The sequence below is a fragment of the Bufo bufo genome, chromosome 1 (assembly GCF_905171765.1).
Source record: "Bufo bufo chromosome 1, aBufBuf1.1, whole genome shotgun sequence".
Taxonomy (NCBI): domain Eukaryota; kingdom Metazoa; phylum Chordata; class Amphibia; order Anura; family Bufonidae; genus Bufo; species Bufo bufo.
This window is the reverse complement of record NC_053389.1, coordinates 772331319-772346531: the sequence shown is the minus strand read 5'-3', so window position 1 is coordinate 772346531 and position 15213 is coordinate 772331319. Positions and strand designations below refer to the sequence as shown.

Sequence of the window (15213 nt, the reverse complement as noted above, 5' to 3'; positions counted from 1 at the left end):
AAATAACACTGCTTTTGTCTTTAACACATAAACATAGGAACTGTATTAAGGTTATTAGCAGGTTTAGCTGTATACACAATTAAGCTATACTAGCAATCTAGGACAGGTCTTAGCTGGCCAGCTACAGTGCGAGTTTCACTGAACGCACCCTGAACGCATCCGGACCTAATCTGTATCATTCGTGTGAAAGGGGCCTAAATCACCCTATCTCTTTCTACTATCTTTAGTCTAGTCTCATATACCTACTATCAATCCTATCTGAGGCGCATCTGCAGTACATTCCCCCTATAGAGCACTAGTGTGCTTTGTTTCAAAATAGAAGCTCCCCGACATGTTTCGCCACTTATGTGGCGTCTTCATGTGTTAGGAGCATATTCTAGAGGTTTTGGGATCCTGTGGACTCTATCTATTAGAAAATCAGCATCTGAGGCATGAGGTAGAAGTGCAGAAAGTCAAGGAGAGCGCTATACATCAGCCACTGTTGTCACCAGACAAGCCTTCGTTGGTGGTGGTGTTACAGTGGGCAGGTGTGTCTAGTCAATACAAAACTGCCCTACACTTTGTGAATGGTACAGTGACAAGCCCATACTACTTTGCACTAGATGCAATCATGTTGCATACTTGGAAGCCCAGATCTTGGATCTAAATAAGCAGCTTGAAATACTTAGAGGCATTGCAGACCTGGAGAGAGGCTTAGACCTCACTGTGCAGGCGCTGACTGGGGTCAGTGAAATGGAGGTGGGAGGAGGAGGAGGGCAAGATCAGGACTACCAGGTCAGCAGTTGTGTTAATGTAGGAAGAAGGGGTAGAGGGAAAAGTCCCAGGGAGGCTAGTCCTGAGCTGGAACGCCCTAGTAAATATGCCTGTTTGGCTGATATTAGGGATGAAAGCCCAGGGCCAGCAACACTGCAGCAGGACATTTCTCCGAACAACCAGGAGGATGACCGCTGTAGGGAGGATGGGAAAAGGAGTTCAGCAAAGGTCAGACAGATGCTGGTGGTAGGGGACTCTATTATTAGGAGGACAGACAGGGTCATCTGTCGACGAGATCGGGAATGCCAAACAGTGTGTTGTCTTCCGGGTGCTTGGGTTCGGCATATTGCGGATCGGATTGACAGATTGCTGGGTGGGGCTGGGGAAGAGTCGGCGGTCATGGTACACATTGGCACCAATGACAAAGTCAGGGGGAGATGGAAGGTCCTTAAAAATGATTTTAGGGAACTAGGAGAGAAGCTCAAGTCCAGGACCTCCAAGGTAGTGTTTTCAGAAATACTACCAGTGCCACAAGCGTCACCAGAGAGACAACGGGAGCTCAGGGAGTTAAATAAGTGGCTCAAAAGCTGGTGCAGGAAGGAAAGGTTTGGGTTCATGGAAAACTGGGCCGACTTCTCTGTCGGTTACAGGGTCTACAGTAGGGATGGGCTGCACCTTAATGGGGAGGGTGCAACTGCCGTGGGGGAAAAGGGGTTAGATGGCTGGAGGAGCTTTTAAATTAGGATCTGGGGGGAGGGTGGGGGTCATACTAATAAGGGGGTAGATAGTGTAGATTGGGAGAGAGAGAGTGGGATATAGGAGGGGACAGTGGGGATTTAGTGGGGGCTGGGGTTAGCGAGGAAAGTAGGGAGAAGATCTGGTAACAATATCCTGTTACATACAAACATCAACCAAGGTAACCGAAAAATCCCAGATATTCACTTTACAGGTAACAGTAATTTAAATTGTATTTTCACAAATGCCAGAAGTCTAACTAGCAAAATTGGGGAGCTGGAGGCTATGATACTAGAAGAACACATAGATGTAGTTGGTGTGGCTGAGACATGGTTGGACTCTTCGCATGACTGGGTTGTAAATATTAAGGGTTTTACACTATTTAGGAAAGACAGGGTCAATAGAAAAGGTGGTGGTGTGTGCCTGTATGTGAGGAGTGATCTGAAGACAAGTGTGGAAGAGGCAATTGTGGGTTTGGATGGTGAGAACGTGGAAACCTTATGGGTGGAAGTACAAAGGGATATAAACACTGAAAAAATAATACTTGGTGTAATCTATAGACCCCCTAACATCACAGAGGAGATAGAAACGCAACTGTATAACCAAATAGAGCGGGCGGCACAGGCTGGTACAGTGGTCATAATGGGAGATTTTAACTTCCCAGACATTGACTGGGGTCATGATTTTGCCTCAACTGCAAAGGGGAGAAGATTCCTCAACTTGCTGCAGACCCACTTTATGGGCCAGTTTGTAGAAGCTCCCACTAGGGGCGATGCTCTGTTGGATCTGGTAATCTCTAATGATGCAGAGCTTGTTGGAAATCTTACAGTTCGAGAAACACTAGGTAATAGTGACCACAATATAATTATATTCCCCTTAAACTATAAGAAGCAAACTCTGTCAGGCAGAGCAAAGACACTGAATTTTAAAAAGGCTAATTTCCCTGTGTTGAGGGCAGCATTTCATGGCATAGACTGGGAGCAGCTACTGTCACATAATAATACTGAGGATAAATGGGAGAGCTTTAAATCCACATTGAGTAATTGCACTGAAAAATGTATTCCTTTAGGTAACAAGTATAAACAATTTGACACTTGGTAAAGTGGTGTGCGACAACGGTGCCAATCTGCATGGCACACGTCCTGAACTTAGTCGTGCAGCGATTCGTTGCCAAATACCCCGGGGTCCAGGACGTCTTGCGGCAGGCCAGGAAAATCTCTGGCCATTTTAGAAGATCTTAGATGGCCATGGCTCGCCTTGCTGACGTTCAGCGGTGACACCACTTGCCTGTCAGACGTCTGATTTGTGACTGCCCGACACAATGGAACTCCACCTTCTATACAGTTGTGTTCAAAATAATAGCAGTCAGACATCACTAACCTGATCAATCACTGATTTGGTAGAAATGATATTTCAAATAATTTACTAGCAGGTGTAGTAGAGTAATAGAAATCCAACATACCCAACAGTCATGACATGCATGCTGATTCTGTGTAATTAATTCTCTGTCATGATTAAAAAGTTGATTGGAGAGGGGAAAACATATAAAGAAGGGCGAAAAACTACCATTCGAATGGATAGAATAGCCAAAATGGCAAGGACTCGACCAACAATCAGCTCCAGGAAGATCAAGGAAGGTCTAAAGTTACCTGTGAGTACTGTTACAATTAGAAGACGGCTATGTGAAGCCAAGCTATCTGCAAGAAGCCCCCGCAAAGTCCCACTGTTGAAAAAAAGACACGTGCTGAAGAGGTTACAATTTGCCAAAGAGCACATTGACGGCCTAAAGAGACAATTTGGGGACTGATGAAAGGAAGATTGTTTTTTTTGGGTCTAGTGGCCGGAGACAGTTTGTTAGACGACCCCCAAACACTGAATTCAAGCCACAGTACACTGAAGACAGTGAAGCATGGTGGAGCAAGCATCATGATATGGGAATGGTTCTCATACTACGGTGTTGGGCCTATTTATCACATACCAGGGATCATGGATCAGTTTGAATACATCAGAATACTAGAAGAGGTCATGCTGCCTTATGCTAAAGGGGAAATGCCCTTGAAATGGGTGTTCCAACAAGACAACGACCCCAAACACACCAGTAAACGTGCAACATCTTGGTTCCAGACCAACAAGATTGACGTTATGGATCCTAATCCAATAGAAAACTTGGGGGCGGACTTAAAAAAATTCAGTTTCTGAGGCAAAACCAAGAAATAGAGAAGAACTGTGGAATGTAGTCCAATCATCCTGGGCTGGAATACCTGTTCACAGGGGCCAGAAGTTGGTTGACTCCATGTAACACAGATGTCCAGCAGTTCTACAGCGGTTATACAACTAAATATTAGTTAAGTGATTCAAAGGAAAGCAAAATCTAAAATTTTTCAGTTTATATAGTGAATGTTTGAGTTTGTAAAGAAGAATACAAACACTGCTATTTTTTAGAACAGTCTAATATTCACTTTTCTTCATTTTTTTTAGAGGAACAACACAAATTTGATATATTTTTCTTCATGTTTTGATTTGGGATAGAATGTGTAGTGTTCCCAATGCATTTGTGTGTATGGAAATAAAAGCTATTAGAAGGATTCTGAGCTTTATTCACTTTTTTAAACACACTGCTTATTTTGAACACAACTGTATGCTTGATAGGCTGCTCCAGCAGAAACGTGCAGATAACGACTACCTGTTCGAACTCTGCGGCAGGACAGGTACTGGGGAGCTTGTTTTTTTTTCACCACGCCAGTGGTTGCTCATGCACGACGCATGCAGACTTCTGCGGCCATTTGATGAGATCACCAAACAGGTCAGTAGCAGCCAGGGCGCCATCAGTAACATCTTACCTTACGCCTTCTTTCTGGAGCGTGCATTGTGTCGTGTCATTGATCAAGTCGTCGAGGAGCAGGAGCTGAAGAGGAGTCAGAGGAGGATGGTGTCGGGGCGGAGCAGGAGCAAGAAGAGCATGCTTTAAACTTTTCTGGGATCCCTGGTGTTGTCCGTGGCTGGGGGGAGGAGACCGAGGACGAAATTATCCTGGACAATGAGTAGGAGCCAGGCCACTACACCACTTAAAGTTTAGTGCAAATGAGGGCTTTATGCTCCAGTGTTTGAAGAGGGACCCCCATATAAAAAACATAAAGGGCAAGGACCAGTACTGGGTGGCAATGTACTTAGACCCCCGGTACAAAAACAAAATGGCGGACATGTTACCAGCATCACAGAGGGCTGTCAGAATGCAGCAATTCCTGGCCTTGCTTCGAGAAATGCTGCATTCTGCTTTTACGGGCGCTGGCAGAGGAATTTCCACTCACAGAGAAACAGTTGCGGGTACCAATCCAATAGCGCATGCAAGAAGAGGGCGGTTTGAAGAGGTGTTGGTCACTTCAGATATGAGATCATTCTTGCAGCCAACCCATTGACAGTCGCTCTCCCAATCCAGCCCCAGGAAACGCCTAGACCAACAGGTGTCCGACTACATCGGGTTAATGGCCGATGTGGACGCTCTGAGAAGCGAGGAACCCCTGGACTACAGGGTGTGCAGGCTTGACCTGTGGCCAGAGCTGGCAGAATTTGCCATGGAACTGTTGGCTTGCCCCTCGTCCAGTGTCCTGTCCGAAAGGACGTTCAGCGCAGCAGGGGGGGATCGTGACCTATAAGCGCACTCGCCTAGATCACGACAGTGTGGACTACCTCACATTTCAAAAAATTAATGAGGCATGGATCTCAGAGGAATGCAACACCTGTGACGACCACGTTTAATTGAATTTCCTCATGCCAGCCCACAAATATCCACCACCACCCAGAACAAATATTGGTCCCTGTCTTAGGTAAATACTGCGGCATAAAAGGCCTTTTCTGTCCGTTGAATGCCTAATGTTTTGGGCCTCGGAGGAATTCAACACCTGTGACGACCATGTGTTTCAACTATTATCATTAGGGTTTTTTTCAAGAGGGGGGATTTTGTTAGCCATGTTTTTAATCCAATTTTATATTTTTAGTTCTTTTAAACATATGTATTTGACATGTATTTGTACTGGCCTGCAGTAAAATTGATATCCATTGACCGTATAATATACCTCCGTCCACATAATCACTTGATCTTTTCTGTCCGGTGAATGCCTAATGTTTGGGGCCTGTAGTCCAGTGGCTTACAGTAAAATTTTTATCCATTGACCGTATAATGTACCTCGAGCCACATAATCAGAATTTCTTTTATGTCAGATGAATGCCTAATTTTTAAGGCACGTACTCCCGTGGCCTAAAATAAAAAATTTCTAGGCTCTAACAGGGCACATTTCAGAGAATTTCCCTTTAAGACACATAAAAATGTCCCCTGATTAAGATACATATTTTTGTCATTGATCTACCTCTAGTATGTCACTGTCCATGGTGTGGGACTATTTGTACACTTCTACTAAGTATTTGTTGGCTGAAAATATGAGCTGAAGGTTTTTCAGGTTCGCCTGCCATTAAAGTGAATGGGGCCCGCCGAGAACTTGCGGTTCGCGAACATTTGATTGCGTTCGTGAACCGTCCTCCAAAGGTAATTATAGACCTATTGGCTTGGCAAGTATAGTTTGTAATTGGATTGAAAACTGGCTGAAGGACCGTGTCCAGAGAGTTGTGGTCAATGATTCCTATTCAGAATGGTCCCGGGTTATAAGTGGTGACCCCAAGGTTCAGTGCTGGGTCCTCTATTATTTAATTTATTTATTAATGATATTGAGGACGGGATTAATAGCACCATTTCTATTTTTGCAGATGGAAAGGGATGCAAATGAGCTCTTAACAAGCTCTGCCTCTAATGCCACCAGATGTAAGGCAGCTATCCTATTTTTGCAGATGACACTAAACTGTGTAGAACTGTACAGTCTATAAAAGATGTCCATAAAATACAAGCTGACGAACACTCTGAGTGATTGGGCATCAACTTGGCAAATGAGGTTCAATGTGGATAAATGTAAAGTTATGCATCTTGGTAGTAATAATGTGCTTCATATGTCCTAGGGGAAGTAACACTGGGAGAGTCACTTATAGAGAAGGATTTGGGTGGTAGATGAAATAACAGCACAATGTCAATCAGCTGCTTCTATAGGCCACCAGGATATTGTCATGCATTAAACGAGGCATGGACTCGCAGGGCAGGGATGTAATATTACCACTTTATAAGGCTACTTTCACACTGACGTTTCTGTGTCCGCTTGTGAGATCCGTTTCAGGGCTCTCGCAAGCGGCCCAAAACGGATCAGTTCAGCCCCAATGCATTCTGAATGGATACGGATACGTTCAGAATGCATCAGTTTGGCTGCGTTTGGTCTCCGTTCCGCTTTTGAGGCGGACACCAAAACGCTGCTTGGTGTCCGCCTGACGATGCGGAGCCAAATGGATCTGTACTGACTTACAATGTAAGTCAATAGGGACGGATCCGTTTTCACTGACACAATATGGTGCAAAGTTTTGACTCAGCCTTTTTTTTTTTTTAAAGAATAATGCAAACGGATCCGTTCTGAACGGATACAAGCGTTTGCATTATCGGTGCGGATCTGTCTGTGCAGATACAAGAGGGATCCGCACCGAACGCAGGTGTGAAAGTAGCCTAAAGCGTTGGTGCGGCCTCATCTGGAATATGCAGTTCAGTTCTGGGTACCAGTACATAGAAAGGACGCACTGCAGCTGGAAAAAGTACAGAGGAGAGCGACTAAACTGATAGGGGGAATGGAGGGTCTTAGTTATGAAGAAAGATTAAAAGAATTACATTTATTTAGTCTTGACATGATCAACCTATACAAATATAGAAATGGGCCATACAAAAAATATGGTGAAAAACTGTTCCATGTAAAATGCCCTCAAGAGACAAGAGGGGGCTGCCTCCGACTGGAGAAGAAAAAGTTCAGTCTCCAGAAGCTTTAAAGCTTCTTTACTGTAAGAACTGCGAGGCTGTGGAATAGACTTCCTCAGGATGTGGTCACAGCAGGAACATTGGACGGTTTTAAAAAGGGTTTAGACGAATTCTTAAAAGTAAACATTAAAGCCTCATGCACACGTCCGTGGAACACGGACCGTGAGATACCGGCCTGGATTTCTGCTGAGTGCAGGAGCGCACGGCGTCATTGGTTGCTATGACACCATGCGTACGTGTTCCACGGACATGTGCATGGGGCTTAATGCTTATGAAGACTTGTAGAAATCTGAGTCTCACTTCCTTCTGGGATTCCCGTCCCCGCCTATCCTTGGTTGAACTTGATGGACTTATGTCTTTATTACAACCGTATCAACTATGTAACTATGCAACTTGAATAACATAATTAATCCAGTCATTGTGCCTTTGCATGAACGAGACATGCCTAATTTCGTCTTCATGGACGACAATGCGCCAGCTCATCGAGGTTGCATCATTAGGGAACGGCTTCTGGAGACTGGGGGACCTCAAATGGAGTGGCCTGCACTTTCTCCAGACCTAATTCTAAAAACCTATGGTATCAGCTGAGTCGCCGTGTAAAGGCTCGTAACTCTGTACCCCAGAACCTCAGTGACCTGAGGGCCGCCCTTCCAGAAGAGTGAAATGTCATGCCTCAGCCTACAATAAGTCGACTTGTGAACAGCAGGAGAAATCGCTGTCAAGCAGTAATTGATGCTCAAGGCCACATGACAAGTTATTCAGACATTGACATTTTTGTGGGGGTACACCCAGCACTGGTGTTGGCTTTTGTTTCAATAAATTGTTTGAGATGAGGAAGTCACCATTGCTGCTTCTACTTAAGTGCCCGACTCTCATAATATAATATCACTGGAACTTTTAACGTTTTCCATAAATTTCACCCGAAAGCCAAATATCCCAAATCTTTCGTGAGTAGTGTATGGATTAGCTTATAAGCATAGAAAAAACACATATCTGTATGTGGTAATCCTGTAGCTTAGCTGTAAATGTATGGTTTTACATGTCGAGATCCCTGGCTTGAATCTTAGGAGAGAATTCCAGTTTTGTTTTTCTTCAGATATTGTTTTTCTTCCACATTTAACCTGTCAGCACAGTAGGCAGGAAACACGCACACAGTGAGCCCTGGCTGGAACCCAACGCACTTTCCCTGCCTACTGCAGTACAAGCCTTTAAGTGGCAAGTCCACAACTAGTCGACGTTCCCTGTTCTGCTAAGTGCAAGACAGACAGAGACACAATCACACAGAGAAGGGTCGTACAGAAATAGGTCAAAACCGGGAGGACAATACAGTGTAAAATCAGAGGACGGAGAGTAGTCAAAATAGCCAAGTCAAAGTCAGAACCAGACGGGTATCATGGTACAAAATCACAAGACAGAGGAAGGTCAGAAGCAAGCCAAGGTCAATATACTAAACAATCCAAAACACTCACAGAAAGAACTAGAGCAAAGCAAGGGAGTAAACCTATAACTAGCAAGGGTGAATTGCCAGTAAGGGATTTAAATAGAGCACAATTCCCAGGATCAAAACCCGATAGGTCCATGACTCAGAGCTCCATTAGACAGAACACAACACACAGGAACGGAAAAACACTGTGGGAAGAAACAGAGCATTGCATCCTGTTGCTAGGAATGCTGTCGCGTCACCAGCGGGCATGGCTTTGCAGAGCCTCTCTCCCGCTGCCAGAGATCTAGCTGCTGGAGCCCAGACAGGTAAGTTAGTGACATAACCCATAATATAAGTTTATATATACTTATCATAGTGAGAATAATGTTTAAAAGCTTAAAAAGGTAATAAATATTGCTGGTTTCTTTATAATCATATATTCTGCCTATAAATAAACCAGTAACAGTTTTCAGGTTTCTAAGCAAATAAAAAACTAAAAACACTATTTTCAATATAAGGCCTTTTATTGTTATTATACGATTATATATTATTTATTATTGTAGAGTCTATTATTATGGGTTAAATGAGAGGAAAAAAAATAACAAAAAAAAGTTCATGTTTCTCCCAGGATTCAAACCTGGAATCTCTACATGCAAAACCATGCACTTACCACAAAGCTATAGCATTACCACATAGAGATGAATGTTTTTTCTACACTTAACACATATTACTGGTGTCTTCATAATCATATATTATGCTTGAGAATTAAGCACTTATATGTACAGTACAGACCAAAAGTTTGGACACACCTTCTCATTCAAAGAGTTTTCTTTATTTTCATGACTATGAAGGCATCAAAACTATGAATTAACACATGTGGAATTATATACATAACAAACAAGTGTGAAACCACTGAAAATATGTCATATTCTAGGTTCTTCAAAGTAGCCACCTTTTGCTTTGATTACTGCTTTGCACACTCTTGGCATTCTCTTGATGAGCTTCAATAGGTAGTCCCCTGAAATGGTCTTCCAACAGTCTTGAAGGAGTTCCCAGAGATGCTTAGTACTTGTTGGCCCTTTTGCCTTCACTCTGCGGTCCAGCTCACCCCAAACCATTTCGATTGGGTTCAGGTCCGGTGACTGTGGAGGCCAGGTCATCTGGCGCAGCACCCCATCACTCTCCTTCATCGTCAAATAGCCCTTACTTTCAACGTTTTTTCCCAATTTTTCGGCTGACTGACTGACCTTCATTTCTTAAAGTAATGATGGCCACTCGTTTTTTCTTTACTTAGCTGCTTTTTTCTTGCCATAATACAAATTCTAACAGTCTATTCAGTAGGACTATCAGCTGTGTATCCACCTGACTTCTCCTCAACGCAACTGGTCCCAACCCCATTTATAAGGCAAGAAATCCCACTTATTAAACCTGACAGGGCACACCTGTGAAGTGAAAACCATTTCAGGGGACTACCTCTTGAAGCTCATCAAGAGAATGCCAAGAGTGTGCAAAGCAGTAATCAAAGCAAAAGGTGGCTACTTTGAAGAACCTAGAATATGACATATTTTCAGTTGTTTCACACTTGTTTGTTATGTATATAATTCCACATGTGTTAATTCATAGTTTTGATGCCTTCAGTGTGAATCTACAATTTTCATAGTCATGAAAATAAAGAAAACTCTTTGAATGAGAAGGTGTGTCCAAACTTTTGGTCTGTACTGTATATTATTTTTCTGAGCAGATCTCAGTGTGGTAAGGCTATAGTACATAAAGTATATGATATATAGATGCTAGGACACAGCTCTGCCCTCAGCATGCTTATGTCTAGCCCTGTCAATCAAAGGGAGTGCGGAGTGTGAGGAGCACAGGGAGTGTTACAAAGCAGCGCTCAAAGGATTTAGCCCCACCTCCTGGTGCTGGAACTTCTCATTTGCATATGAATAGAAACACAGATTTTTCTGCAGCTGTTTAGCTGTCAATCACTGATAACACCTCCCTGTGTACAACTATCAGTGACTGACAGCTATCTCTGTATACACACTTACACAGAGAATGCTACCAATCACTGATAACACCTCCTCCATGTACAACTGTCTGTGACTAACAGCTGAGCCCTACCAAGCAGTATGTCTGGTTTATTAGGGGTGATCCTGGTGATGTAGCAGCTTTAAGGCCGCCTCCTTGTACAACTATCAGTGACTGTCACTATCAGTGACTGACAGCTATCTCTGTATACACACTTACACAGAGAATACTATCAATTACTGATAACACTTCCAGTGTGTACAGCTGAAGTCAGAAAAAACACGGATTAAACGGTATAAATTTAAAGTTTTACTGAATCTTTTCTAACAAAACTACATATCAATCTGCTCTTCTCCTCCTGCTCTATGACATGGAACCTGCAGATTGCATTGTATTCTGTGGTGATGGGTCATCTAATTTATGTCTGACCAAAATAGCTCTCACCTCATCTGGTACTTGGTTGATACATGATGGACAACTATATCCAAATTGCCCTTTGGCCTCTTCATATTCATGGTAGCAACTCCTGCAGAAGGTGTGTCCACACGAGATAGTGATGTGCTTCTTTGTCTCTTTATTGCACAGAGGGCAGATCGACGTGAATTCCCTGTTGCAAAAAAAGAGTAATGAGACTGATATATGGGTCTTCTTCCCCATTCTTTAACTCCACTTTTCAACTTTGCTTGTGGGATCATATTTATAAAGTGACAACCATTTCACTGTGCCAGAAATATGCTCAAAGCAGTTGTCACTTCCCTTTCTTTACGCGTCTTATGAAGCAAGGGCGACAATGAGCAGATGAGCAACCTACTCTCAGGGTTAAAGGATTTTTCTGGTAGTAAAATATTGATGGCCTATCCTCAGGATAGGTCATGAATATCTGATTGGTGGAAGTCCAACAGTGCACCCGGCACCTTCACTGATCAGCTGAAGAGGCCACGAGGCTCAGCCCAGACCCATTCAATTAAAAGGGACTGAGCTGGACTTAGACCATTTGACTGATGAACGTGATGTTACTCGCCTAGGAAGAAGCTGTGGCGCTCAAGGGACTGGTGGTGGTACTGCAACGGGCGACTCCCCCTAGGGCCCTCTATATAACGCTTCCCAGATATAGGAATTGATACTTTGGAGAGAGTTCAGAGAAGAGCTACTAAACTAGTACATGGATTGCAGGATAAAACTTACCAGGAAAGGTTAAAGGACCTTAACATGTATAGCTTGGAAGAAAGACGAGACAGAGGGGATATGATAGAAACTGCTAAATACATGAAGGGAATCAACAAGGTAAAAGAGGAGAGAAAATTTAAAAGAAGAAAAACTGCTACAAGAGGACATAGTTATAAATTAGAGGGGCAAAGGTTTAAAAGTAATATCAGGAAGTATTACTTTACTGAGAGAGTAGTGGATGCATGGAATAGCCTTCCTGCATAAGTGGTAGCTGCAAATACAGTGAAGGAGTTTAAGCATGCATGGGATAGGCACAAGGCCATCCTTCATATAAGATAGGGCCGGGGGCTATCCATAGTATTCAGTATATTGGGCAGACTAGATGGGCCAAATGGTTCTTATCTGCCGACACATTCTGTGTTTCTATGGAATGCCGAGTGGTATGTTGCGGCCTAAAATGTCCCTTTATGTGTGTCACGGTGCTCCTACCGGGACACGGCTGGACTCCAGGCTTTGACTCCAAAGCAATAAATAGGGGGAATAATTGAGGGATTTGAAAGAAAGATTGAGTCCAGACTTTGTATGTAGTTGAACAGCAGCTTTACTTGAATAAACGTTCATCAGAAACAGTCTTCAAGCTTTATCTTGGTCCCAGCAGGCTTTAGCATTCAACTGGCAGGTTTCTTCAATAACTCTGCTTGCTTTCTCTCTCTGCTGTACTGACAGGTTTGCTTAATACTTCTGGATGCTGCACTTCTCTCTTTGGTCTGACTTATGGTTATGCCAGGGAACTTTCCTCCTGGCTCCTGAGGCTTTAAGCTTTGGCCTCATGACCGGCAGAGCTTAAGGTGCTCTGGCTGGCATGGGCATGTCCAGCAGAGACTTGCCCCTGTAAACCTGTCCCCTAGCAGGGGGTAAGCTAGACTGACTCTCACTGGTCTCTACCCTTCCTGCAGGAAATGGGACTAGCCCACTTCTCCATAGAGGGGGGTTAGAATGAAAGGTTCCATTCTATCTAAATGTAGCTTTGACATATTTGCTGCCACCTGCTGGTGAACCGGGCACATTACACGTGAACATAACAGTTGCAAACATTAGAAATGCACAGTGTATAGGACCTGAACAAAATACATAAGATGACATGAGGTTAGACCAATAAAGACAGTAGCAAGGTGCAGAAGTGGTAACCCCACTCTGGGGTGTTACAGTACCAGGAGTCCGACCCCTACCTATCAGATATTGATAGCCTATTTTGAGGATAAGCCATCAATATATTACTCCAGGAAAACACCCTTATAATCATTTCATATTGTATTTCATCCTGGAAGTTTTGAGGGAGGAATGGAGACTAACACATCGATCTGTGTGAAAGGACCTTTACACTCTATTAACCTCGAGACAGAAGAGACTGTTGCTGACATACCGAATGAGAGCAGCCGAGTGCAATTGAGTAGTAGTCTTGCTGTGACCACTGTGTGTGGGGAGGCTGTAGGAGAGTCATGCTGTGGCTACTGTGAGAGAGGAAAGGATGTAGGAGAGTCCTCCTGTGACTACTGTGTGTGGGGAGAGGCTGTAGGAGAGTCCTCCTGTGACCACTGTGTGTGGGGAGAGGCTGTAGGGGAGTCCTCTTGTGACCACTGTGTGTGGGGAGAGGTTGTAGGGGAGTCCTCCTGTGACCACTGTGTGTGGGGAGAGGCTGTAGGAGAGTCCTCCTGTGACCACTGTGTGTGGGGAGAGGCTGTAGGGGAGTCCTCCTGTGACCACTATGTGTGGGGAGAGGTTGTACGGGAGTCCTCCTGTGACCACTGTGTGTGGGGAGAGGCTGTAGGAGAGTCCTCCTGTGACCACTGTGTGTGGGGAGAGGTTGTAGGGGAGTCCTCCTGTGACCACTGTGTGTGGGGAGAGGCTGTAGGAGAGTCCTCCTGTGACCACTGTGTGTGGGGAGAGGCTGTAGGGGAGTCCTCCTGTGACCACTGTGTGTGGGGAGAGGCTGTAGGAGAGTCCTCCTGTGACCACTGTGTGTGGGGAGAGGCTGTAGGAGAGTCCTCCTGTGACCACTGTGTGTGGGGAGAGGCTGTAGGAGAGTCCTCCTGTGACCACTGTGTGTGGGGAGAGGCTGTAGGAGAGTCCTCCTGTGACCACTGTGTGTGGGGAGAGGCTGTAGGAGAGTCCTCCTGTGACCACTGTGTGTGGGGAGAGGCTGTAGGAAAGTCTTGCTGTGACTACCATGTGTGCGGAAAGGCTGTAGTGGAGTCCTACTGTTATTGGACACAGGCTATAGGAGAGTTCTGCTGTGACTACTGTGTGTGGAGACAGGCTATAGGAGAGTCCTGCTGTGACTACTGTGTGTGGACACAGGCTATAGGAGAGTCCTGCTGTGACTACTGTGTGTGGACACAGGCTATAGGAAAGTCCTGCTGTGACTACTGTGTGTGGAGACAGGCTGTAGGGGAGTTCTGCTGTGACTACTGTGTGTGGAGACAGGCTGTAGGGGAGTCCTCCTGTGACTACTGTGAGAGAAGAAAGAGTGTAGGGGAGTTCTGCTGTGACTACTGTGAATGGGGAGAGGCTATAGAGGAGCCCATACAGAGAAGTTTTTAAAATAGTTCTCTGAGAGACAACTGTAGGACACCTCTGTGACTCCCACCGATCACCAGGCTTCTGAGGAACTCTGGGTTTCCTTAGATTCTAGGGTACTCCAGAAGACAGCAACGACAAGAGTCGTCACCTTTATTAAGAATGGTGTTGCTGTGGAACAGAGAACAGTTTTGGAGAATACCCTGCAATTTTGTTAAACCCTAAAAATGCTACATTAGTAGAAGAATCAACCAGCTCCTTCCTTACCTTCTTCCTCCTGCTTCTCTACTCGAAGAATCATAGAAAATTGTGAATCCTGGGGTGAAGTCTCGCTCCATGTTCTGTGTCAGTAGTGAGCTGTTCGTTCAGATGGTTGACCTGTTGTCCTTTGCTTTCATCCAGTGACTCCTCCTCTCATGGAGCTCGAGGAATAGAAACTGAAACTTTCTATCGTGACTGCCTGTATTGTGCTGCATGCTTTTATTTGATATTATGTTCTCATAGTAGTGTGGCTGTTATTATGGTGTTATAAAATAATAATATAATAATATTTCATATAAAAAAAAATTCATCAAAGTAGCTTGTGTTCTGACGGACAAGTTATATTTATTAATGGCCCCATTTTGGGGTACATATG

At 44.3% G+C, this 15213-nt stretch overlaps 1 protein-coding gene across 3 annotated transcripts in view; it reads right to left on the bottom strand.

The window, feature by feature from the left end:
• The window catches only part of LOC120986318 (RING finger protein 112-like), a 248188-nt gene extending 233226 nt beyond the window's left edge, over nucleotides 1–14962 (bottom strand). For all 3 annotated transcript variants that reach the window (XR_005775668.1, XM_040414828.1, XM_040414831.1), the window contains exons 1-2: nucleotides 14844–14962; nucleotides 11277–11439 (exon numbers count right to left, since the gene is read on the bottom strand). Coding sequence is in view for 2 of the 3 variants with exons in the window: in XM_040414828.1 (XP_040270762.1) it covers nucleotides 11277–11439; nucleotides 14844–14914 (234 nt within the window). In the remaining variant the exon portion in view is untranslated. The remainder of the gene's footprint in view (nucleotides 1–11276; nucleotides 11440–14843) is intronic.
• Between the last annotated feature and the right edge of the window lie 251 nt (nucleotides 14963–15213).